This window comes from Prenolepis imparis, unplaced genomic scaffold (genome assembly GCF_030444845.1).
Source record: "Prenolepis imparis isolate NDT839.2.m4 unplaced genomic scaffold, iyPreImpa1.0 SCAF_12, whole genome shotgun sequence".
NCBI classification, from domain to species: Eukaryota; Metazoa; Arthropoda; class Insecta; order Hymenoptera; family Formicidae; genus Prenolepis; species Prenolepis imparis.
The window spans coordinates 6,732,126-6,759,403 of NW_028141170.1; the positions used below are offsets into that span (position 1 = coordinate 6,732,126).

Consider the following 27,278-nt stretch of genomic DNA (forward strand, 5'->3'; position numbering starts at 1 on the left):
ATAATATTAAATAATAACATTAATATAATAACATTAGGTTTATCTCTCCAAAATAGAATACAAGAATTATTACATAAGTTTGTGTATTGAAGCTGTCATTAAATTATCTTAAGAAGCTGCCTAAATCCGAGAAAGAACTTTAGTTTTTTCAATCTCTCTTTAATAAGTAAAATGTCACTTTAAGATTAATTCCAAAGTTACGACATTTCGCAAAATGACATTTCTCCCTCGAGGCTTCTCAACTGTCCCCTTATACGCTAAATTCAATCTTTTCATCAATCTCGAGTCATAATTTCGATACAAACATTAGAGAAATATTTTTAAACTTATGTTGCATATACGTTGTGTACTCAAGTGGACAAGTAGCTGCTAGCAGGAGTTACGGATTAGCATAATATTTCCGGATTCGTATAGTACTCTTTAGGAACGTATACTTTTCGCTATTCGCTGCTGCATTTCATATTTACGACGACCCAGAATGTTTAGCTCGACATGCATCTGCGGATGTGTGTTGTAACCGAATGCCTTCGTGAAGTGAATCGCTTGTGAGTTGAGAAATAATTCAGCGATGGAAATATACGTCGCGCTCGCGGCGCAGTGTCAGATGTCATGAATAAAAAATTACCCGTTACCCTTTTATGATCGAGCGAGTCTGACGCCGATTCACGATGCGATTCACAGCCGCGTCAAACTGGTCCGTGCTCTCTCGTTGGTTGCTCGTAACAGGCTCTTTATTTCTATTCCCCCCACATATCCCCGATATCGATAGAGAGTTCTCGCACTAAATTCGGATAAGGAAGCGCGCACCATATACGTTGTTTCAGAATATCTATGCGTCCGTCATTCGCGCGCAATGATCACCAAATCCGGTTTGTAATTACGGTCACACATGACGAGTGTCCTTATTTTGGTCCTCGCGTATGGAGAAGAAATTGATGATTGATATTATTAGAAGTGGAGTAGAAATCGCGCGTACACGCAATGTGGCGAGTCTATATTTGCGGCCGAGGTTCATCATGTGTCGTTAACCGATTAACCGCGAATCGCCACGTATGCGCCTACATAATTCGCGATGAGTCAGGAGGATATATAATTGTCAGAAACTGTTATCTTTAGCGATGTCGCATCCAAGTACGCATTTTCGAGCAAAACATATTTAACGAGTGAGATAACTGCATAATATTTCCCATTATAAGGCTTAAAATTTAAATATACATTTCATTAAAGTGGATTTATATTTGAAATATATATAATTTTATAATATATAAAACAAATAAAGGTAGTGTTAATTTGTCTGAAAAAGTAATAAATTGTGAGATAAATCTTACATTGTTGATATTGCAATTTTGTAAAGAGACCGGCAAATGGAAGAAAAAAAGTTGTTATACATCATAAAAAATAATAATTTATTTAGCATTAGCGCAGAAATATAAACGTACACTGTGTGTGCTGGGAGTTTATATCTGTTTGAATAAATGTAAACGAGAATTGCATAGCTCAACAAATTGCATCACCGGGTATAGCCAAGCGCAGAACTTGGCACATACGCACATAGCTCTTTCATTTACATATATAAATCTCCTACACATTATAAAATACCTATTAATATATCTTTTAGTCTGAAAACGCATCGAGGGAAAAGAATGATGAAAGTATGATTACGTCTTTTACACGATATCGTTTTTTCTTTTTTATTCTTTTCTATATCCTATTTCTAACAAGTCTTCTAACTCCTTTTGCCAGATACATTCGAATGTACAGTATATCCTTTTGCAGCGTATTCTTTGTTCTCTTAAATTGTTACGATTCGTCGCTAAGAAAAAATTCGCAAATTAATATTGGATTCAATTATCGGAAATAATTCAAAGCGCAGTTTCTTTTTGTTTAGAAACTGAATACTGTCGGTATATATAAATTAATCGTGAAAACGATTTCAGTAGTTATATTAAAATTATTACCATTAATTGTTACCAACGTTTAACAAGATCTGACATTAAAATACGAGAGAGAGACGATAAAGAGGAACACCGTCGCGCCGCGTTTTGAATTTTATTGCTTTCTTCAGACAGAAGCTAACATTTCTTGCGGAATGCGAAATCTGCATTTCGATATAGACCTATCTATGTATGTCAAGTAACGTTATATAAAACGTATGCACAATCAATGTCAATGGGGGGTACTGCTTACATAGGATTTCACAGAATCAGTTTTACCGCGCATAATAATACTTACATTTAGTACTGTGTACATATACGTGTATATGATAATATAATACGCGTAGCAATTGTGTATATGCATATATGCGCGTATAATAAGACTAAAATCTTAATAAGCATTTGCAGTACATATCTAACTGCGATGCGTCGCGCTTTCAACATCGCACAAATTCAGATGCAGTCGCTTGTGTATGATAAATCATATATAATACTTACAATAAGTCAACAGAACATATATACTGTTACGTAATTATACAGGCGCGTTACGTCTCGTTTATCGCGGAATTGCACGTTTTTTTTCAAGGGAATTGCTATATCACGTATCATACTGCACTTCCGTCGTGACACTGAATCCTTATTGCGTAAATTAATCAGATAGGAACTTAATACAGAAGGATTGCAACCGCAATATGCATTTTAGACTAATTATTTTATATTATATCTTTTATTAAAAAAGAATTAAAAGGAGGATTTTTAGTAATGTGTAAATAAATGAGATAACAATATCCATTATTGCGAACATTTAATTGCGCGTTTCTTTATATTTTTCTGTATTTGCAAAATTGCACGTTACTTTTCGAGATATTTTCTATTTAAATTATATAATAAGACTCGTTTAAATGATTTGAAAAGGAGTATATATAACTTGCCACACACGTCGAACCGATATATTAAGAAAGAATATCTTTTGCAGCACGTTGTATTTGCATTATATATTAAACCTAGTCAGTAGCGCGGAGGCTGTAGTTTCTGAATACAGCCAACCCTAAATGAACTTACCGAGACATGTACATAACATAAACGGTGCAACAAGTGTATTTCGCTTGCTATCCTATCTATATAGTAAATTAGAGCGGTGGGGCACGCGCGATTTTCCCGATACGCCGTGTCGTCGAAAACTCGCAAGGAAGATCTCGACAATAACAGAGCTACAAGCTGATGTTCTCTCAGAAATATGTATCTAAATTATTCACAGAGCGTAAACTAATGACAAAAATACGGAGCTCCCCGTGTTTTGAAGAATGAGAAGAATAAGATCTACGCGAGGCGAATTTTTACAGCTTTGCGTATGCCTGCGTACAATAGCGTAGCTTCACTTTCGAATTTAAAGTAGCATGCTCACAGTTTTACCTTGAACCAAGAATCCTACAGTTCATATTTTACTGTAGTGTATAAATAACGTAGTCCTTTTTATGAATCGTTGTTCCGAGTCTCGAAAAAATTATTTCACTTGTCGAATACGAATTCCTGCAAGAGTACTTTGATTTCCGTCAATCTTGCGAATTCAGATTTTATTTCGAGGACATTTACGCTAAACATTTCTTCATTCTGCATGTAATATTTAAATCATATTATTTTAATACAGTCTTATTTTCATATTTTATTTTTACATTTTTTTTAGAATGATTTGGCTATGCATTAAATAAATTAAAACTGTAAATTATATTTCTCGGAATATAAATTAAATATTTCGCACATAATGACTTCATTTGCACGCTATTTCGCTTTAAAGATATCTCTTTATGGTTAGAATAAAATTTTAATCAAAGTGATTTTCAGATACGATAAACAGATTTACTTTGAAGTAAAATTATAGTCTCGGTTTATCCGTTGGAATTATTCATTCGGCTGGACCTCTACGTGTCTCGATAATCGAGATACGCCACGTGCAAAATTCAGTTCCAATAAGCCGGTCGCGCGCGTCCTGATAAAAGCGAAGAGTGGATTTGCAATGACCAAATTTTCCATGTGTTCCGAAAGGATTCGCGGTGAATCGCCCAGCAAACAGACCGCTCGCTACTCGATCCCAAGTGCTTTAACTGCACAGCGCGGTCTAGTTATTCCGTGAACAAATTCTGTCGATTTATGGAGGAGGAGAATAAGTTTTTTTTCCGCCAGGTAATTGTTCGGTTTGTGAACCGTAAAATACTTTAATTTCCTGACTTCCTCTCTCGGTATTATACAGATCTCTTTTCGATTTAACTTTATATATATATATATTATACTGCGATAAAAATTACTCTTCTATAATATATAGCATTCTATAGTATAGTATACACATTTGGCAAAAAATTTCTTTAAATGTTAGATTTTAATTAATTGTAGATCATGTTTGAAAAATGCAAAATGTTTAAAGGAAATAATAATTGAAAAAAAATCTTTAAATATCTCATTCGGAATACAAATTGCGAATGAATATATTCGCATTAAATATTATTTTCACCAGATGTAAGAAAGAGATTTCATTTTACATAAGCAATGTGAACATATTCAAGGTAAAACTGTGAGCATATTATTTTTAAACGAAGCAGTTAATACCTGAATTCTCTCCGTGACTGGTTATAGCATGTATCTGAAAAAAGATAAATTTATTCTGTAAATATATAATACAAGTCGATTTTGAATTAGAATAGATTTCACTTTTTAAAGTTTTAATTTTGTTTAACAAAAATTGTAAAAAATATTGCATTTAATTACAACAGTTTCAGATTTTATAGGTGAAAAAAGATTCGTGGAATATTAAAAATATTTTTAAAAATTATACAAACAATATTTATGAAATGACAAACAATATTATATGATAATTTGATTAAACATTGTAACTAAAATATCGTTTTACCGACCTGAGCAACGGCCTCCCGTCGCTGAAAGGAACTTTTTTCCGCGTTCGGCAGTTTCTCTGATTTCTTGAACTCGCGAATAAGTTCCTGGCAACCATCGGAATCCCGCGAGGGCGGTATTCCGGGAGCTCGCCTCTTTTTCAATGCGTTTGCGTCGCAGTCTGTAACGATCCCTGCGGATTCATTTCCGTCGAAATGAATCCGCGTTTCCGAGTGGATCACAGTGAAGCCGCCCAGGAACTGTACCGACTTTTTCGCGCCAGTTTTAGCGAGTGGCACACGTGTCTTTTTGTCGATCACGTTCGAGCCGTTCTTCTCGTGCCCTTTCGTCACCTTCGATTCCGCTTTCGTCGTTTTATGAATCGAATCGTCGGCAGCATCTTTCGGGATCTTCGTGGCGAACTTGGAAAATCGAATTTCATTAGACGACCTTTCGAGTGTACTGTTTGATTTAACGCTTCTGCCTCCGTTTTTCGTTTCCTCTCCTTCCGTTATTACTTCCGGTTGCGAGTTCCCCGCGGCAACGGGTGGCGCTTGGCTCTTCGTGGATTTACGCTTAGTTACTTTCTCTCTATCGTTAATTTTAGAATGTCTCTCGACGGTCGTCGCGTCGCCCCGAATCTCGTAATATTTAACGAAGCTCCTAACTTTACCCGGGGTTATCGTTACAACGTCGCGGGACGATTGGTCGTTACTTATGTTAACTACGGGTGTTACGGCCCTGTTATTGTCATTATTATTACAAGGGATTATGGAACTAGTTTTCCTAGCTATGGCACATTTATCGTCGCTACCCATTGTATCGTCTAATAATGCTAATGTCGACCGGTTCGCGACTCTCCTTCGATCATTATCGTCGGCCTCACTGGCCACAATTACTTCATCATCATCAGTCTTTTCTTTGCCGTGACTGCGAGTCTGTCTCGAAGTTACCTCGTGCTTTCTTTCATTTTCCAGACTGCGCGACGCGATTGCCTCGAATTCTTTGCTATCGAAAATCTTATTCATGGTTGCGGGTGCTCCGATGGGAATTCTATTTTGAAATTTATTCATCCGCTGCTGCTCGCATTCGACGCTTTTATTCTTAAGTATCGTCTTGGGGGCGCGAATGTCTTGCAATTTTTTAGATTCTCGTTTAACTTCATCAGCGCTTTTTATATCTTTGGACGATTCCTCGATTTTCTTCATTTTTACGCAGATATCTTGCGATCTGATATTCGAAATATTTTCGTCGATCGTCTTTTTTGCAGAGTCGTCTTGCACAATTTTATTTTTGATATTACTAGATTCGTTATGCTTTGTTACTTTAATATTCTTTTTCTTTATGATTTTTTTATCAATCGCTGGATTACAAGCGCTATTTCGGAGATCCTGAAGTTTTTCCTTGACGTTTATTTCTGTGAGATCTTCCTTTCCGGTTTTCTCTACGATCGTCATGTCATTATTTACGTCAATAATCTTGGCGGTTATAGAAATATCGCAAACTTCGTTTTCAGATATTTCAAGCGATATAGAATCTTCCTTCTTTTTAAGAATTCCATTATCTATTGCGGTTGAGCGGGAAATATTTTTGTCATCTTCACCGTCTATCTTCATCGTTGGTTTCTTATTTTCGGGATTCACTATTTTTAACTTTATGTTATTAAAGTTGCAGAGCAACTCGTTCAGAACGTCATTCTTTACGTCACAGACATTTTTATTCTCCGATTGCATTGATTTTACGTCAGTGCTTGAAACTTTGACTATTTTTTTCTTTATTTTAGACTCTTTTTGATTCTCCATGTCTATTTTTGTCGTTTTGTTATAGAAATCACACATATATTCGTTTTTTTTATTCGTAATATCCGGTTCTCGAACTTTATTTGTCGATTCATTCGATATACTTAATTCTTCATCCATGTTTATAGGAGACACTATACTAGTTTTAGTAGTAATAGCGCAATTTATAGAGGTATCTGTTGAATCGTCAGACAACATAGTCTCCAGAAAAGAATTTCGTTTAATCTTCACGGGAATGCTTTTCGTGAAAATCTCTTTCGATGGCGAAGTTTCTTCGCCGTTATATTTAGAATCCACAAAATTGCTTTTCTCTTTATACTCTTTCGTCGACGATCGTCGAGTTTTTTCGATTCGAAACGATTCGTTCGTGAAGTCGTCAGTGAGAATGTTCGATTTGTCGTCGCCCCGGTTATTTAAAAAACTTGGGAGTGACTCATTGACGAAGATCTCTTCGTTTTTGATAATGCACTTCTCTTTGATGTCATCATCAATTTTTTTCAAAAATATTTCTTCTCGGTGTGTATTTTTTTCAGTTATTCTCGCCGCGTTTGCTTCTTCATTATTGCAAACGACTTCTAAGCTTTTATCTGTAAAGTTCTCTGCGATTTCTGAAGAAGCATCTAGCATTTCATTTTGATCTATTTGTTTATCGCTCATGATAATTTCTTTCGTTATTGTAGTCGTCATATTTTCGTTTCCGATTCCGAGATTCTCATTACTGACGGGCTCGTTCCGCGATATGAAATTAGAATCTTCTTTATGAATCTTCTCGTCATTAATATCGTCGTAATGGCTTTGTGGAATTGTATTTAATTTCATGTCAAGTTTGTTTATGTCGGTTAGCATAAAGAGATCGTCTTCTCTCGTCGCGGGATTTCGTTTCTCGACACTCGAAGCGCATGATTTATCTCGCAAATTGTCGCCAGAATCTTTTATGTCTGTAAATTTCTCTCGGATTTCGGTCAATTTTACGAAAGGAGCGGCGGCGCTTTGTTTGCTAGCTTTTTCATCGCCGAAAATAGATTCGCAGCTTTGTAAACTATCACACGGCACACGGATTTTTACATTACCACCATCGTTGTGTTTAGAAGGATTCTGCGAGTCGATTACGAATCGTACTTTCGTGCCTGTACGATGATCGAAATTGTCACGAGAACTGTCGTCACAATTGGATCTTTCAACATTTGTCCGATCACTCTCGTTCTCGTTATCGAATTGGTAATTACCGAATTTTTCTGTGAACTCATTATCGAAAGAACCTCTCCAATTATCCAGGCACTTTTCGAACGGAAGATTCGTCGTCGTCACGCGAAAACAGATATCATTCTCGTCGTCCAATATTTGCGCTGTCGATTTTTTCTCGAGACTCGCCGAAGGGGGAGCGAATATCTTTTTATCTCTGTCCCCGGACATTACATCTTCGAAATCACGTAGCGTGAAAAAGAGCGGTGGATATTTGTCGAGTGTACTTCGCTTAGACGATGCGAGCTTGAGGGAAGGTAGAAGTGGTTTTAAGGCGGCCGATTTTGCCGGAACTGTGTCGTTTGCTTTGCCGATTCTCGGTGGGATTTCTCTCGTCGCGGATGTCGCATCGTCGTCGCGCGATCGCGGAGGAGAGTTCGCTTCGATCATATCCGTCGCGACGTCGACGTCGCGGTTCTTGACACTTTCGACCTTCGAACAGCTCGCCGCGATGTCGCATCGCGAGTGGAGGTTTTCGATTTCGGTAAATCGAGATTTGTTCCGTTGAATTTTCTTCGGTAGGGGCGGCTGCAGCAGACGTTTTTGCCGAGATCTCGCATCGTCGTTCGTCATTTCCGTTGATGCAATTGGTGCAGTTTTGTTCTTGCGTTTTGTTCGCCGCGGTGGCACGGGTGGATCAGTCGAATTATCTATCGTAAAAAAAGATTTGCGATTTTAGAAATAAATTTGATTTCGATAAAAACAAGAGATTCTTCAAATGAACTCTTTCAGGAAAATATACATTATAATAAAATATTGAAAATTGATATATTAGTATTGTAACGTTTATGTTATGCTCCTTACAATTATGCATGATGCGAACGATGATATGAATATATGCTTTTACGGACGAATTGTTAAATTAAAACGCGAACGCGACAGAGTAACCATGGCGTTAGACCGTTCGAGACATACTGAAGGTGATTCCTTAGCAGTGACATGATAGGCATCCCCTTCTTTCTACGCAGTCAACAGTAATACTTATATATCAAGCCTTAAAACTTAATTCATTAAATATATAAACGGAAAAACATGATTATCAAGAAAATTTTTTATTGTATTTTTTATTAAATTTTATTATATAAAATATAATAAATAGAAAAAAAATGTTACAGCTAATTTGAATTTTGGTCCATTCAGGCGTTGAATAGTTTATGAAATTATCTTAGTACTAGAAAAATATATGAAACAAAATATTTTTTATTTCTGAAGTATACGATATCATGAGTCTCCGTTTAATATTTTTTACTCGAGAAAGGAACGATAAGCGTTTATACGAACGGAGTACTTTAACAACTCCATGCAGGGTTTCGTTCGCTAAACGGATAATGTCAATTCGATTATCTGTGACGAAGGGCGTCAATTGTTATAGAACGGTCACGTACAGTGTGACGTAGAGATAATAGTCTTTTCGCAAATAAAACTTTTCATAACATTCCGTCACATACGATCAGTAATAATGTGAAATGTAATACGTCGACGAGAAAATTACATGCAAATATAAGATATGTATATGAATTATATTATTTACCTAAATAAAAACTTGACGGCTTGTTCTACTGACATCGAAGTCTTCTATAGATAGCAGCATACTGGCAGATTTTAATGCGTTATTGTCAATGAGATTAGTCATGTATAAGCTGTTGGCATTATTATGATTGCCCATCGCGCTGGACGCGGCGCTGCTATATGCGCTTGAGGTGTTCTGCACCGACGCAACATCCGTAGTTTTTTGAATGATCCATTTATTCATCATACTGGATGTTTCTGCCTCTGCCGATATGTCGAATTTGATATCACTGCGAACGAACGAGAGATCGGAAGGATTAATTTTCTGACTAGAGAAAAATCTTTATTTTTACAGTGTAAATGTAAAAATTTTAATTCAGCAAATTGATCGCTTATATGTACAGTCAGGATTGACAATATTTAAAACAGTGCATTCTAAACTTTATTCGAAACTAATACTTGATGTGGGTAAATTTGTTTTTGCAAAATAATTTTCATCGCTTTAATCCTCTCTAAAAAAGGCATGTTATTGATTCTCGAAAGTCTCGAAGTCCTTTCGAAAATCTCGAAATGTATTGTTGCCTCTTTTTCGTGTTGCCGATTGGTTCTGTTGTTGCGCTTATTTCGTGAGCGGCTGTCATGCACATTTTGACAGTTGTGTGCATCGAGACAGAACCAATCGACAACGCAGAAAAGAGGCAACAATACATTTCGAGGTTTTTTTCGAGGACTTCGAGACTTTCGAGAATCAATAACATGCCTTTTTTTAGAGAGGGATATCTATTTAATAAACGAATAAGAAACTCGAATATGTAAGAAACTCAATATAAATAATAATTTTATTTTTCAAAATATCAATTATTTTAAATTTCACTGTATAATTTCGATGTATTTATATTTTACAGATTACAACTCCACTGCTGCGCATCGGATCGGTGAGTCATCAATTTTCACTTCAATTTTGTGTAGTATCATGTATGAGAGAGAGAGAGAGAGAGAGATTGCAAACAATATGAGATTTTATTGTACGTCTTGATGGAAAAAGATAATATTTATACCGGCAATATGTTTATTTTTTGTTTAATACACTTATGCACAATTATATTTTAGGCTTATTTTATTACGCGATTTAAAGCGATTCACATCGTAATTTGTCCGCGGTTTACATATTTTTCCGATAGAGAATAATACCGCGCGCGTATTAGGAATATAATATATTCGCAATCAAATACATCTTTGACTTTGTATCTTTTTGACTTATGAAACGGGGGGGGGGATTCGCTTTCACACGATGGAAAGCGGTGGGGAATCGCGCGATAGATCGTATCTGCGGATCAATTTATACTGCGAGTTCTATCGCGGATAATTAAAATCTTCTAGTAAATTTTTAAATTTATTATACTAGCGTTGAAGAATACTTACTGTAAATAATGATTCTCTACAGAAGCCTGGTTTTGATCATTTCGCGATTCCATATTTATTTGGTTAGCGGGTTGCGAGAGAACCAATTCGATCGTTTCAGACGAGCTCTGCAGCATCTTCAGAGCGTCCTCATAGCGAAGGTTGAGCAAATTCTGTCCGTTTATTGCTACGATCCGGTCACCTTTAAATCACGAAAAAATTTTATTTTTATATATTTTATTTTCTAATTTTTATTTACTTTTTAATTCATATATATATGCTCTTTTCGTTTTTTTATTTTTTATTTATCTATTTTATTTGTATTTGGATTATAATCTCGATTGCGAATGAATTCGATATATCTGCTTTAAAGCAGAATAAACATGTCACCCTCTTGCGAACCTTTATTGACGTTCCCGGCCATATCAGCTGATCCGCCAACGGAGACCGCCTGAACATAAACGCCGCCGTCGTTACCCTCTGTCACTTGCAAACCTATGCTACCACCGTGGCCGCGTTCCAACTTGATCGTGTGCAAAACTCGTTCCTCGGCAAACGACAGCTCTTCCAAACGAGCCATTAAGGATGCAGACATCGATTCGTCTTCCGGAACACGAAAAGTTTCGTCGTCGGTTCGTATATCGGCATCTGTCGAGTAAAATTAAACGGAGTTAGCTAAAACATTTTATTTCTTGTGCGATTCTTACATATATAAATATATTTATACATATATATAAAGAATATAAATATATGTATTATAAAATATAATTATATAAATGATTATTATTTACTCAGCACATATGCTTCCGGCATGGGTGATTCCGTGGATCGCGCCGATATTGATTGAATAGACGATTCGGTGTCGGATTTTAAAGATAGCGATTCCGTGTCGTCGGTAAGCGCGATGTCTTTTTGCGGCAAACTGCTGTAGATTGCTCGTGTTCCCATTTTCACGCCCAATCGACGGGGCAAGCTGGGTGTACGTAAACCACCCGACTGCCTTGGCGCGCCGTAATTCGGTAAACTAGATGTCTTCATCTAGTTTATAACATAAAATATCGTTAAACAGAAACGTACGACTCAGCATTTCAAAAGTAATTTAAAATCGATTTTTTTAACAATAAATTCGAATGTTTGAACGAATAATAAAAGAACAACGAACGATTTGTATATTTAGGCATTACCTTTTGCAATGTCTTTTTCACGTCTGACACATTCCAAACTTCGTCCGGAACAGGAAACTCGCTCGAGCTCTTTTTCGAATTTAGACGAACCTTATTAATAGCGGCGTACAATTCTTCAGTGCTGTCAGGTTTATCCAGCTGATTGATGTTGTTTGATGCGGGAGTGACATGGCGGCTCGATATAGGGATGTTTTTTGGGACCGAATATTCAGTTTCAGTCGATTTCGTTTCCAATAAGTTTGATTTAGGTTCCAACAGAACCTCGTTCGGCGTCGTTAAACCTCTCTCCGATTCCTCTTCTGTGTCTCGCGATTGACCTTCTGGCTCCAGTCGCACGTTTACTTGCGCGTAAAGAGCATCTTCTTCGGACGAATAAAAGGCCGGTTCGCGAACAACGTCTTTCGTTACCACCACGTTAGTATCTTTCTGAGGATTTTCGTTCTCCTTATTTTGATACTCCTCTAATTGCATCGGATAATTAATTTTTGTTTGCACTTTGACTGTGTTTGCAATTGCTATTTTAGTTTTACCGTCATCGATCTTGGCTTTCAACAGCGTAGGTTTGGCTTCCGTTGTCAAGGGTACTCCAAAGTCTGGGAAATAATAAAGAATGATTTTTTTAGACATTTATATTCGGATTTGAAAAACATTGTACTTTATTAAATATTATTTATATTAATTATTTCAAAAATTACAGCGAATTTTATTAAAATAAAACAATTTGAGAAATATTAGTAATAATTAATTAAAGTATAAAAAAAATTATATTTTTGTATTTAATTTTTTCAAATATTTACTTTCCGAACAGATTTTTATAGAAGAGGAAAATAAAAATTCTACGTTCGGGCGACAAAGTCATAATTTAACTAGTTGAAACTGTTACGTAACTTCCGCGAAAGTTCAAATTCTAAGCATTTCAGCAAGTTTAATCGTTAGAGAGGAGCGTATATATACCTTTTGCGAGGCCTTGGAGCGATGTAAGCTCCGAATGAAGCCTTGAGAAGAACTGATGATGCAGGGAAGTGAGCTTGAAGGCGAAATAACTTCTGGAAAATAGGAAGATAACATATACTTTACATAGATCGTTACTGCAAGCGGCAGTATGGATATTCGATAGACATTTTCGCTGACATTTCATACTACATACTTAAAGCCGATCGCGATCAACCTTTCAAATGGCGACGGGCCAACTTACTTTCGATGATCCATCCGTAGCTTGAACTTGCATCGTTTCCCGTTCAACTTGCTGTACACTACCAGGCAATTCTTGCTGTAACTCAATGTTTGCACATCTCGCCACTGAAAGTGAGCCAATTCCGTTCTCTCCCTCGGTTCGCCCCCTCGTTTCAGCAGCTTCAAACCTTGAGCGTGTATCGCCAACCACACGTTGCTCTCCGTTTTTCTCTTGCCGGTCTTGTTCTTATTGTTATTGCCATTACTAATAATATTATTATTATTATTATTATTCTTATTATTATTGCACACTTCGTCGTGATATAATCTCGCGCCTTTTGCGTGCTCGTCCGTGTAGGGAATCATCGGCGCGTTCTCGCGAGTCCCTAATCGCGAGATCCCGATGTTGCCGTAAGCAGGGCAGACTTCCCGTTCTGCAGATTTCTTCGGATGACAGGACTTTTCCGCGCCGTCGAGCGTCGACACGACGTCGCAGCTGTCGGACACGATCCTCTTTCCTTTTCTCTGCTGTGTCATTAGCTTCTCGAGCTCCTTCGAGTCTACCGTGGCGATGTAGTAGTGCGAGCCGTAATCCGGCAGGGACTGCGCGTGAGTTATGAACATCTCCTCGGCTTTGTTGGAGTCTAAGCCACGACGGTCGCGGTGAGCGCGGTGAAGCTGCGTTCGAAGTGTATCGGCATCGACGCAGGGCTGCGATTGATGCCGGTCCGCGCTCAATATCATGGATTCCGGCACGTAATGCTCGAGGAGGAAATAATGTCCACAGCCGTGCTCCTGCGAAACGGAAAATAATTCTGATAAAGCAGAGAATTTGCCCGCGAATTATGTCAGAGTTGTCGTAATTTTGCTATCGAGTCAAAACAAAACGTTTCTAATATTATTCCTTTAGATAAAGTATCGAGATGCTTTAATATTTATTATTGCTCTGAATTAATGCTCTGAATTTTTTTTACTCTTTTTATTACAACTGAATTTTTTAGAAATTAGAAAAATTTTTTTTTAAAATGTTTTGTTAGAGAGATTTAGAAATTCTTTGATATTGAAATTATTAAATTAGGAGATTTTTCGAAATTTTGCATGCACAAATCTTTATAAAGCATCAGAGAGTTTATAATTATAAAGTAGAAGTTATTCGCCTTTTAATCTATAAGAGGATACAAAATTTTTGCAAAGAGTCGAAAAGCGATGATGCAGCTTCTAATTTTGTTTAATCCTTATTATTTAGAGCTTAACTATCGTTCACGAACATTTCACCGTTCCGTATCGTTGACGGTAATTTCATCTCAATAATAGCGTGTATCATGTAATTCTCGTTAACTCACGTTGACGTTGTAGTTCCCAAATTCAGCTTGAAGTGCAAGGCCTGTCAGATTGATTAATTCGGAATAGGGGCAGACCAGCTGCTGCTCCAGTATGCATCGTCTTATTTGTAGATATAATAGATGCTTCGATATCCAGCTTCTGTGAAAGCGATACGATCAGTTAATCATAGTTGAAACGGAACAATGTTATTGTTAGAGCTGATTTGAGAGCAAACCTGATGCCGCGAAGGGATGGTAGGAAGAATCGAAGTCGCAGGTAGAGCATGAAATTGGTCGGTAGACCCAAGAAACTTTTGTTCTTGCCGCTGCTTAACCACCCCGGTGGTGCGACTTTATTTAATTTCGTATCGGGCGGTAACATCGCGAAATCTCCCGCCAATAGCACGGCTAGACCCAGAGTGAAATTCTCGTCTAGACTTTCCGCTTGAACAATAGCCTGAAAGGATTTGCATATAACGTGTAAAGTAATATTAAAGTAATATCGTGTCTTGAAATTAAACGATAATATATTAATATACACGTGAGTTTAACTGATAGATTCACCTTGATTAATACAGATAAATGTGTTACAATTACATAGTTTAATTTTGCGACATAAGTATGATATATTTATTTACATCGATATAATATAATTTTTATGAAAATCGATAATACAAAATTGCGTGGTTATTATACTCTCATTTGATACTTAAAAATTTTTATTTGTATGATATTTGTATTTTATTTGATATTTATCTCGCATATTTTATTTATGCGCAAAATATGCAAGATGGAAAGCTGAGATAATGTCCATATATAAACTCTGTGATTCCTCACGGAATTATGATGTGAGACAAACAATTAAATGCAGAGAGCGCAGTTGCATTTAATTGCTCTAAAAGTTTATTGTAGCACAACGAATGATATCTATTTTCACCACAGAGATAATTTTCCATTGGCGTTAATTTGCAAAAGAAACTTAATTTGGAAGTTTGCGATGGGTTTTCTTTCTTTCTCTCTCTTTCTCTCTTTTTTCTCTCAAGCACCCTATAAATCGACCATCTATTAAAAATTGTCAACGCCAAAATACTCCGATCACGTTTGAAAGCTTGATTTAAGTGGCAGACATATAGAGAGAATAGAGTGAACTTAAGAGACAGGGCTTGTCTTTCTGAAGTACCGAACCTTTAAATTGTATTAAATTCACTTGCTTCATTCTCTCGTGTCTTCTACTTTATCATCTTCGCTAATAACGATTCTACAAGCTTCTTATACTCTTCTCTAAAATTTTAAAGACTGCTATTTAATATTCTAATCACATATGAGTGAATAAATTTTTATTGTAATTATTATAAATTTAATTGGCATATAATTTTATTCATTTTAATTAATACTTTTATAAGTAATTTATAATAATATTGCTCCTGCGATTCTTTGATTATATTACATTACCAGTAAAAAGTCTATGTCGGATTTAAATATTGAAACGAATAGATTTTTATGAAACAAGAAGGAATTGCACGATATATATATATTCATCGTTGAGATCGCATAACTCGTGGTTTGTGGATGTGTCGTATATAATGATTAGGCTTGGCGGCTCGCCAGAACTTCTCGCGAGTTCACGCCGGAATTTGTGGTCTCGTAAACAACCGGCCATGTCTTGGCTTTCGCGGCCCAAGTGTGGTTTTGAGAGGCCACTACCACGCGAATATTACGATCGAATCAGTTTCGTTCGAGAACTAGCGGATGAAACATTTTTTAAAGGATTCTTGCCACGCAGAGGTAGAGTACATTTTTCCGTACGCGCAATAAATAAGAGCATATAATTTCTTCGCGAAGAGGTCTCTAGATATATATTTCACTTACAGATGATACAATTTATTAGCGTCCTGAAAAAAATAGTTTTAGAGAAAAGCTTTACGAAGTGGAAAAGTTTTACGTGGTAGAACAGAATAATGCATTTAAAGAGAAAATCATCGAAGATTGATTCATGATTCTTTCAATTAATTTTTCTAATTTATTGAAAATATTTATTGCATTGATGAATAATTGATATAATATATTTTATAATATTTATTTATTAGTTTCAAATTAATATGTTACTTATAAATTGATAGCGTGAAAATAGAATAATTATTAGTGATATAATACATACACACGCACACATTGGTTTGAAGATAAATGAATGCACTGTGAATGTTTATCAATGGAATAATGAATCGTATCATGAATGAAAAATAATAATTAATGCGTTCAATTTTATTGATAATTTTTTTTTTACGATTATCTATTATCTTTATTATTGCTGCTTTAGTGACATTTTTAAATTACTTTTTACAATATTATCAAATTCAAGATCAGCATTGGTTATATAATAAAATTCTTTTTTTGATAGAATGATTTTAATTCATTGAGATATAATTGATTGGTGAATTGAGCCTCTTATCAAAGACGGACACTCCGTAGCGCGAATCCTCGATCAGCTTGCAATTTTGATTGAACTTTAATCAATTTTCTTAGAAACGTGACACGGTCGAACTTTAAACTTTGGAAAACATTTTCTGCTTAGATAATCTTTTAATTAATAATCTTTATGAAAATATCATATAATTTTAATGTATGGGGATTTTTTTATTTCAAAATGTGCATTATTTCCTCCCGTCAGGATTAAAAATTATCTATATAAAAAAATGTAATATTCACAAATAATTGGATTTATCTTGGGAGCTTACCTGAAATAAATCTCCGGCGGTGACCTTTTGAGGATCGCAGGTCACTTCCACGCGTTGTCCTGTCAGCATTATTACGACTATCCGGCCGGAATTACCCGCCTACGACACCAAATAAATTAGTTTATTATTAATGTATCATTTTGCTCTTTTTATTATTTCTGTGTTGTTTTATGTTGATAAAGCTATATATGTATTTATTTCCTGATATTATAAAAGAAATGTCAGTCTTTTAAATGATATATTATTTATAGTTATTTTTTAATATTAATATTTGTGCACTTTACATATATTATAAATCATAAAAATATATTTTACATAATAATATACAACAATATCAAATATATAATTTTGTATTTGATCAACATGCTTGTAAAATCTTGTGTACAGTAAGGATTAAGGGTGATTCCAAGATCCGGTATGGTCTAGTGGCTAGGATACCTGGCTTTCACCCAGGAGGCTCGGGTTCGATTCCCGGTACCGGAATTTTCTTTTTGACTCCAACTTTGCGTGCACATAACTACAAGTGTACGTTTAGAACCATCCGTTATTGTAATCCGGTATGGTCTAGTGGCTAGGATACCTGGCTTTCACCCAGGAGGCTCGGGTTCGATTCCCGGTACCGGAATCTTTTTTTTTGTATTTTAAACTTTAATCTTGGGAAAGAGAAACTTATTGTTAAATTAAAATTATATTGTAAGAACATTATAATAGAACTAGAAAAGCGACAAATTAACAAAAGTTAGAAGTTTTTTGTTACTTTTTCTAACAAGAACCAATTGCAATATTAAATTAAAATATAATTTATTAAATTTTTAAAATATATATTCCAAAAATTTGAACGTACATTTTTAATAAAAATATTACTTCTTTTTTTTATATATATAATATTTTATGCAGTGATAATATAAATATAAATTGTGTTGGTATATTTTTAAAAAAATAATTGTGTATTCTTACTATATACATATACATAACAATTCATATATTATTTTAAAATTAAATCTATAGATATCTTATTGATATTGGGATTTTAGCCTTCTCACATCAAGATCCGGTATGGTCTAGTGGCTAGGATACCTGGCTTTCACCCAGGAGGCTCGGGTTCGATTCCCGGTACCGGAAATCTTTTTTTTATCGTCAAATATTTTTAGACATGCATACACAATATGTATTTTGTGTGTATTAGGCTGCGGTCGAAAATACGCTACGAATGCTTCGAAACATTATTCTATCTTTATTCTTCTGGAATATAGAACAAAGATAGAATGATGTTTCAAAGCATTCGTAGTGTATTCTCGACCGCAGCCTTAATAATATATTTAATATACATACGTTAGTTAATTTTTTAAATCAATATTTATGAATTAAATTAATGTTTTTGTGTGCATTCAAAAATTTAATACATAAAAAAGTGTACAAATCATAAATCGATTTGTCCTTTGTAATTGTAAATTTTTTGTATATTTATTTTATCAAAATTTAATGTTTCTTATTATATACATATAAATTAATCTTTGTTTCTGAACCATTTTAAATATTAAATAATAGTACATGTTAATTATTTTTTAAAAAGATAATAATTTTAAAGCATTATAATATATTAAAGCTTTTTTTAAGAAAAAATATTTTTCTTTGATTTTTGTATGTTATCATTATTTATATTACAACCATCGTCATCATCATCCGGTATGGTCTAGTGGCTAGGATACCTGGCTCTCACCCAGGAGGCTCGGGTTCGATTCCCGGTACCGGAATATCTTTTGCAAATTTATATTTTTGCAAGTGTTTGAATTGTGTTCTGTTTTTAAATTATTTTTCCTTAGATAATATAAATTTATATAACATTTATTTAATTTTTAATTAGAAGAATGAACAAAATCGGATGAAGATGATGATATGTAATACGAAGATCATACAACCTCCGGTATGGTCTAGTGGCTAGGATACCTGGCTCTCACCCAGGAGGCTCGGGTTCGATTCCCGGTACCGGAAATAATTTTTGTTTTGCCGCTTTTGCAAAATTTTTTAAAATACCAGCACGAATTACATTTAATCAGACCGCTATTTTTCAAAAGAAATTATTTAAAATATCAATAATTAACCGAGCAACTTTCTTATCAATGATATTTAAAAAAAATTCTGATATACATATCAGAGCAAATGGAAGTTTCAAATCATCTAACATCTTATTCTTGATTATTTTTTTACCTTGACTTGACCCACGCACAATGTCTTCGGAGGTTGATTGGCACGTACGACAAATTCAGGACCTACACATTGCGCTTTATTGAAACATCTCATGGGTCCACCAACCGTTCTGTACAGGCGCGATGGTGCCCTTTGCACTGCTCTTCCCCGTCGAGCTCTCGGCCCGTTTCTTACCATGATTCTGAAACAATATTTTGTAATTTTCTCAAATTATTAACAGGTCAATTTTTATTATAAGAATGTATATGTTGTTATAGAAAAAAAAAACTGTGCAAGGTGATTGTTGATAAGCTGGTGTTGAAAAAACAGCTCGCAATCCATTTTTTCGTCGTTTTTTCTATGACTACGTGATTAATATGGATCGAGTTGAGTGGAACTTTTTATTCGGCATAACAGACCGCGATACACCTAATTATACAGCGGACCGAAACGCTTATAGTAAAATTTCGCAGAGACGTGGAACGCGATTTGCTATATGCAGAGCGATGTTAACTCTCGTGCGGAGTTTAATTAAAGTTTAATTAGACTCCGAATGCTCTTTTTTAGGGCAGTCATCGTTAAGTGCCTTCTTGTTTTGTCTCTTTTTCTTCACCTGCTTTTCTCTTCTTTCCATCTTTTATCATTCGTATTAATTTGGCATGAGAAGAACGAAACGTGATAAAGAGAGTCACAGATTCTTCCGAATCCGAATTAATTTTAATGATGTATTAAGGGGGTAGATAACTTTACGAAAAAATCGATCTTTTTTCAAATTAAATATTTAAGAAATGAAAAACTCTGAGTATATATATTTGAAACTTTGACAGATGCTTCTATTATATTCTTTTACCATTCACAGATTCACTCTTTTAATTTGTTGCTTGATGTGTTTGGCAAAGAGCTTGATTCTTGTTAATTTCTTTGATTTTTTAACAGATTAGATAAAATCTTTTAAAATTAAATTAAGTTGATTTTTAAAAGTCGAATGAGAGCCTATGGAAAGAACGTTTATTTAAATTTCGCTTTGAACAATATTTTGCTATTTGCCAACAGTGACAAATAACATTTACATTTTATTTATATTTCCGGACTTGAATTCCAATGCTGAAACTCGTTGCAATGATTATTTTACATTACAGATTTATCGCTTTTGTTTGTTAGAGAATCACAAATACAATTTTAATTTAACCATTGATAATTTCCAGATGCAACAATTGGTATTAATTTTCTGGCTAATTACATGCATGTTTTCTTCTATTTCTGATCGAAAATTTTGATAAAATTTCCGGTAGAAAATTCTGACGAATCTATTTCTGGTCGAAAATTCTCGTGAATCTATTTCTGATCGAAATTTCTGATAAATCTATTTCTGATTCATCGTAAAATCTTTCTAGTAATTTTTGAAGGTCAAAGGTTCGTCGTCGCGCGCCACGTTTCGACCTTTCCACGGATAACGCGGGGGCGGAATAGTCGACCAGCATGTATTAACTTGCAAGTGGCTGCATCATTTAGTCGATTTTACGCGCTTCCGGACACATTCTGTGCGCTTCGAAAGTGTACTGATGGTTACGTTACAGGAGGAGGGCTGATACTTCTCCGCGAGAGCGAACTCGGTTTGCTCGAAAGCGTTTATTAACACGAACATATGACTGAGTGGGCAAAACTTAATAATGCGGGTCGCGCGCGAACATCTCGGAACTATTTTACGTACCCCTTGTGCTCTAATTTAATGCCTGCTCTTGTCGCAAGATTGATGAAATTCCGGCAGGGAAAGTGCGAAGTTTGGGAGGGATTATAAATTGTCAGATTCTTCGTCTCGTAACTTGATGTTATACAATGTTGTGAATTCGCTCGCTTTCGCATGTATACATATATGAATGTTGCTTTAAGGGAACTTTGAAACCTTATAAAAATAAATAAGAACTGACTTACCTATTTGTTTTTTATTTGGAGAAATACTGTTACTAAATAGAAGGAAATTTAATTAAGAGAATGAAAGTCTCTTAATCTACTAGAAATTCTTTTCTTTCTTTTCTCCTTGCTTTAAACGAAATTGAGTATTGATTAAAATTTTATTTGAATAGAAAATGAACGGCTCTGAAAGTAGTACAAATTGCTTCGGAAATGCATATTTTCGTCTTATACAGGAGTAACAGCGCAATTCGTTACTTAAGTTTTTGAAGAATAATTCACTTTCTTCTTTCTTTTATCGTGATTTAATGATTTAATAGACTTCAGTGAATTTACTCGCAGATATAATTGATTGCGCAAATACAAACGAATCGAAAAAAAAAAATTACCTGGGAGGTTTCGCCGGCGGTTCCGTCTGGCTGTTACACTCCGAGTCGGAGAGAGCAGCTCTTCTCAGGGTGGTGATAATTCGAGGTGGCTTCGGGGGTCCTTGAATTCCCCTGAGCCTCATGGAAGACACTGGATTTTGTTGCCGAATCATTTGTTCTTCTTTTTGCGCGACGCATCGAGACTCGGTCATCGCGATACTCGGTTGCGACAATCGTTTGAAATCCTCATCAACTTGCGTTCTATTAGGCAGCTGCGGGTTCGAGTGTTGTCTTTGCAGGACTATTCTTCCCGTAGGTGTGCGTCCGTAAATATCCTCGCGAAGACGTTCGTTCGGTTCCGAAATTACGTCCGGTTGAGAGCGACCGGTGTTCGATGGATGCCTGTGTTTTTAATATTTCAAAATGAGAAAAGGATGACTGCGCACAGAATAGAATTAATTAAATATAAGTAACTCATTTAATCTTTTCACTTTTAGCGATACTTAAAATTAGAGATAAAAATTGTAATCAACAATTGATATATTATAGTTATTTATAATTTTATTTATAAGTAAAATAAAAGTTTATTTGTTTGAAATTTAAAATACTAGAACAACACAAGCGCGCGGTACGCGCACGCCATTTTTCGATTTTATATTAAAAAAGAATGTTTTAAATAATATGTTATAATACTTTAAACTTGATTAATATTTTCTGGCAGAAATCAGCTGATATCAAGAATAAGGTTTTATAACATATTATTTACAACATATTACTATTTTAATTTTTATAACATATTATTATTGTAAAATTTAATTTTTTACCATATTATTATTTTAAAAATTAATTAGCAAATTAACGCTTTTATCAGCTGATTTCTGTCAAAAAATATTAATAAAGCGAAAATTTGCTATTTGAATATTCGAACTTACATATTTGTATTTATATTTATATTTATATTGCAATATAAAAACATTTTTTCTAAACTGCATTGTTTATAGATATTCGACACACACATATGTATCTATATAATTTGAATATTCGAACTTACATATTTGTATTTATATTTATATTTATATTGCAATATAAACACATTTTTTCTAAACTGCATTGTTTATAGATATTCGATACACACATATGTGTCTATATAATTTGAATATTTTGTTTTCAGATCAATGTGTGCTGTGTACTACAACTCAGCTATTGCACGTATCGGTGAGTGAGAAATTGTTAACTTTTTTTATAGCGTTTATAACATTTCCATAGCGGTAATGGGGCGTATATAATATAATGTTGAAAATATTAAAATACTAAAATACTAAAATATTAAAATATTAAAATATTAAAATACTAATATATAAAAATAAAATAATAATATGTTTTAAATAATGTTTTTTTTAGAGAGGGAAAGTTAATTAGGATATATTTGATTTTTAAAATTTTCTTAAGATATTAAGAGTAACTCTGTTCGAATGTAATATTTTTGACATAAGAAGTTATTGCGGGTTTTATTGTAGACCGATTCAATTATCGCAACTCGCGATTACGGTGAAACAAAAAGAAATTAAATGTTTTTATTTCAAAATTATATTTAATATCGTGTATTAAAAAATTGTGGAGAACATAAAGAGAACTGTTGATTACATAAATTATATATTGCTTTTATATATATATATATATATATATATATATATATATATTACTTATCTAATATGAAATGAGCAAGCAAGGACGATGTCCTGCGCTTACCTGCTTATCGATGATGATCCATCGTGAATATCGTCGCCGCGACGAATCGCTTTCGCCATTAGTCCATTGACTCGCACATCCTGGGAGCTCAGAAAGGGCTTAACCGGCAAAGCGTATATCGGGTCGTTGTAAATATTTTTGTCAGGATTACTGTCGGTGGTCGCGTTAGTTGTCGTTGGCAAATTGCCGCTGCTTCTGCTATGCTGAGGCAGCGTGTAAACCGGTTGTGAATACGTTCTCGAGTGATGATGAATCCGACGTTGATGATGAGTCGTCGCCGGTCCTATCGATCGACTACCGCTTTGGATGTCCAGTTGTGATTGAAACTGTGTTCTGCAAACGTTCATAGTGGTAACTTCTCCATGCTGCTGCTGCTGCTGCTGTTGCGAGCCGCATAAGCTTGATAGATTAGGATGCGACAGAGAATTTCGCGATTGCGCCCTGAAATGCGCTCCCTTCGCGTAATAGTAATTGTGATGATTGTGACGATGATCCTGCGAGTACTGGCCGTAATTTTGTTGTTGTTGAAGCGAGCGAAATTGAGCGTGATCTTGCTGTTGTTGTTGTTGCCGCTGTTGAATAGTCAGCTGATTTGGCAAATGTTGTCCGACATGAAGCTGATGTTGAAACGGCTGCAGTTGAACGTGGTTCTGCTGCCGTTTCAGATGATGCTGGCCATAGATTCTCTCGCGATTCGTTTGATCGACGATGTTTCGTGCAGGACACAGAGTAGTCAGCGGATAGTAGGTCGCTCGCTTTCGCGCGGCATATTGCGGTGATCTCACCACCTCTCGATACATCTCCATCACTATATGCGTAAAGGGCCTTACTTGTAAACGCATTCGGCAATATTCAGATATTACCTGCAAAGCAGAGAAACATGATACATTGAATCACATATATTGATAGCGTAGGTGGCTTTTATCGATATCTGATACGGGATACAAGGATTCCTCCATATATACATATGATGATTAGCATCGTAAATTATGATACGGTTTGTAATATTACGTAATTTAGGGGGGAATGTATAAAAAATGAAAGTATATTTTTATATCAAAAATTAGAAAAAATATCAGGGTTATTTTTTGTGAGCTAAAGTTACTTGATTAACGCAGTACATCTGTCATATATATATTAACCCGATAACTCCCGAAATTGATGAAATCTCGCTGGTGAGCAAGGGGGCGGGAGAAAGGGGACACCCTGCATGCGGCGTAATACGGAACCGCAATTTCTATCGAGGATTCCTCGACGGCCAATAAATTATCCCAGCGCTCGGAGTACCTACTTTGCCTTGGCCGAATCTATATCCGCACAGATAAAGCAGCCCCCGATGGTTGAACACGCCGCTGGGTTAAGACGAGAATCGCACGCTGACTTTGCAATCGGTGGATGCGAGTCCCGACTCGAACTGATAGCCAAACGGAACACCATCTGCCGTTATTTGTTAAGAATAATAGTTTACACGTAGACTATTACTCTTTCTCTGCGATTGACCCTTCAAATATATTCTTCATATTTTTTGTCAACAATTATCACAAAATTTTCATGAAAAGAGAGTATTTTTTTCTTATTTTTTTCTAAGATCTTTAATCTTGTAAAAGTTTCGTATATTTATTACCATTACTGGGATTGAAATAAAGCGTTAATAAGTAGTGGTGCTTTTTTTCTTTTGGCTTTCAGCTCGCCGGATCTATAGAATTCCGATTAAAGCCATTGTTCCTTTAAGCTAATAGTTCGTCTTTCTACTGTGCGATGCGAAAGTTTCAAAACTAGATAATCGGCTCGCTGGCTAGTACGATAAACGCATCGGCGCGGTCCTATTATGTTCGCGATGATTATTATGAACTTGAATGGACGTTTATCTGACATATATATATCATCTAGACAGACGTAGACATAATCAGACAAACATATAGACATATATATCAAATACATATTTTATATACATATCAATAAAATATATCAATGTATTATTATTTATTCAAGTTATAAAATTTGAGTAGTTTGAATTTTATGTACGAAAACCTTTCGATATCGATATTCAAATCAAAAGTCAAACATTATCATGGTTCTTCTTGCGTATTTTTTGCACATTATCCGTAAATAAAAAATGTGTCCGAGGTGGGAAAGAGAAATTAATTTTCTGTTGTACCCTAAATTTTCATACATTCTAAGACTTGGGAGGCTTTGAAAGGGTCGCCGCCACAGCCGCGATTTTGAGATTGCTGGCCGTTAATCATCGGGCTCGGCGAAATTATCATAGCTATATATAGATGCATACCGCGCGCGTTCGTATGCAATTTCATGTTTGGAACCGTCGCTCTCGTCGTGCCTGCTCGAGCCGCGTTAAATCCTCTGAAAATCCCCGGAATTGTGCACGAACCGGTCCGCGAATTTATTCCTCATAATGTCGCGGCACCGTCGCGCCTAATGACGTCCTGCGGCTGCACAAAGTAATCTCTCGCGAGAGCGAGATTCGGACCCCGTGACTTAGCTCGCGCAGATTTATCGCTCCGCCGCGCTCACGTTGCAATAAGGCGTTTTAATCTTTATTCTGGCTCTTGTAATCACTGTGTTATTACTTATTCAAGTTATTATTATAAAATTAAAATAGTTTGAGTTTTATGTACAAAAATTTTGATATCGATATTCACACACACACAAATCAAAAGTCAAACATCGTTTTTCACCTTATCCCGTTAATCGAAAACATTTTTCTATTTTATCCTAAATTTTCACACGTTCTAAGACTATTCTAAGACAGGATTGGCTGGAAAAATGTCGAAAGGGTCACATCGATCGTGCTCTTTCCGCATCCGTGAAACGTGTGACGTGCTGCATCCTCGCGATGATGCGTCGAAGCGGCGCTGCAACGTGCGACCGTATTCTCTATCACGCAATCTGTTCGTCCTAATATTTACACGCAAGAGAAGTCTGTATTACTCGTATTTCCTGTCTGTTTGCCATTCGATCAAAATCATTTAATCGCACGCGGAGGCGTTGCGAATCGTCCACGATTAAATTTCATCTTGCCACTTGCATCCCTGTAAATGCCATGATATCCGATATAAACAGATAGAAATCGTTCGTGCATGTTACATATTAAAATTGCGAATGTACGTAACGAAATTGTGATATCGCAAATTGTCACGTTGATATCGTACCTGGAAAATATGTACATAACGATTTAATTTTAGTACACAAATAAGGTAGAGAGGCGAGAGAGAGAGAGAGACGAGAGTTTTAATTAATATTAATCTCATGTTATTTATTACACACGAGTATATTATATGGACAATCAGAAATTAATTAAATGCAATTTAATATCGATCGCGTTTAAATATTTTACGTAACGTATTATTTACTTAAATTATAATGAACAACTATTATATAAAATATATTTACGCATTAAAAACACCATTGAGACTTAAGATAACAAATAGACAGTAAAAACAAGTAGAAACAAGTCGACTTTTTTGTTGTATGTGGCACGTATATGGAATATGCGATTTGTCTCTTTAGTCTTACAATCAAATGTCACATTTTTGCAACAATGTAAAAAACATTTTCTATCATTTGTTATTTTTCATAATTTTTTATTACGTAACACCCCTCAAACGTGCTATGCCGCAATTCATCGAGCAATTATTTGTTATTGGCGGTTGTCGGAGACGGCCCGAATATTGACTGAATTGATTTTCAATTCATGTATGTATTCAGAGATTATACAAGTGTGTGTATACATATATAAAGAAAAATATAACAATATATATATAGAGTGTTTCACATATTTTATATTTTCTCACGGCAACAAATTCTCTCTCTTTAACGAATCAAAGTTACTTCTTCTTGAGAAAGGAAAGGAAAGAATGCGA

General features: G+C 35.3%; 1 protein-coding gene and 5 non-coding genes across 13 annotated transcripts in view; 5 read left to right on the forward strand and 1 right to left on the reverse strand.

Moving 5' to 3' along the window:
• Positions 1-8,371: 8,371 nt before the first annotated feature.
• LOC145943900 (uncharacterized) overlaps positions 8,372-27,278 on the reverse strand; it is an 80,480-nt gene continuing 61,573 nt past the window's right edge. For all 8 annotated transcript variants that reach the window (XM_083051815.1, XM_083051814.1, XM_083051813.1 and 5 more), the window contains 14 exons: positions 23,398-24,260; positions 21,670-22,050; positions 19,391-19,571; positions 17,183-17,281; positions 14,684-14,904; positions 14,469-14,607; positions 13,148-13,920; positions 12,907-12,998; positions 11,953-12,545; positions 11,560-11,806; positions 11,171-11,416; positions 10,790-10,970; positions 9,390-9,657; positions 8,372-8,508 (listed from right to left, as the gene is read on the reverse strand). In XM_083051815.1, coding sequence (XP_082907941.1) covers positions 9,390-9,657; positions 10,790-10,970; positions 11,171-11,416; positions 11,560-11,806; positions 11,953-12,545; positions 12,907-12,998; positions 13,148-13,920; positions 14,469-14,607; positions 14,684-14,904; positions 17,183-17,281; positions 19,391-19,571; positions 21,670-22,050; positions 23,398-24,260 — 4,284 coding nt within the window. In that variant the 3' untranslated portion in view covers positions 8,372-8,508. The remainder of the gene's footprint in view (positions 8,509-9,389; positions 9,658-10,789; positions 10,971-11,170; positions 11,417-11,559; positions 11,807-11,952; positions 12,546-12,906; positions 12,999-13,147; positions 13,921-14,468; positions 14,608-14,683; positions 14,905-17,182; positions 17,282-19,390; positions 19,572-21,669; positions 22,051-23,397; positions 24,261-27,278) is intronic.
• On the forward strand, positions 17,594-17,665 carry Trnae-uuc (transfer RNA glutamic acid (anticodon UUC)). Its single transcript has one exon. It is a non-coding gene; the product is annotated as a tRNA-Glu (tRNA).
• Positions 17,736-17,807, forward strand: Trnae-uuc (transfer RNA glutamic acid (anticodon UUC)). The gene has a single exon. It is a non-coding gene; the product is annotated as a tRNA-Glu (tRNA).
• Trnae-uuc (transfer RNA glutamic acid (anticodon UUC)) lies at positions 18,233-18,304 on the forward strand. The gene has a single exon. It is a non-coding gene; the product is annotated as a tRNA-Glu (tRNA).
• Trnae-cuc (transfer RNA glutamic acid (anticodon CUC)) lies at positions 18,865-18,936 on the forward strand. Its single transcript has one exon. It is a non-coding gene; the product is annotated as a tRNA-Glu (tRNA).
• On the forward strand, positions 19,103-19,174 carry Trnae-cuc (transfer RNA glutamic acid (anticodon CUC)). The gene has a single exon. It is a non-coding gene; the product is annotated as a tRNA-Glu (tRNA).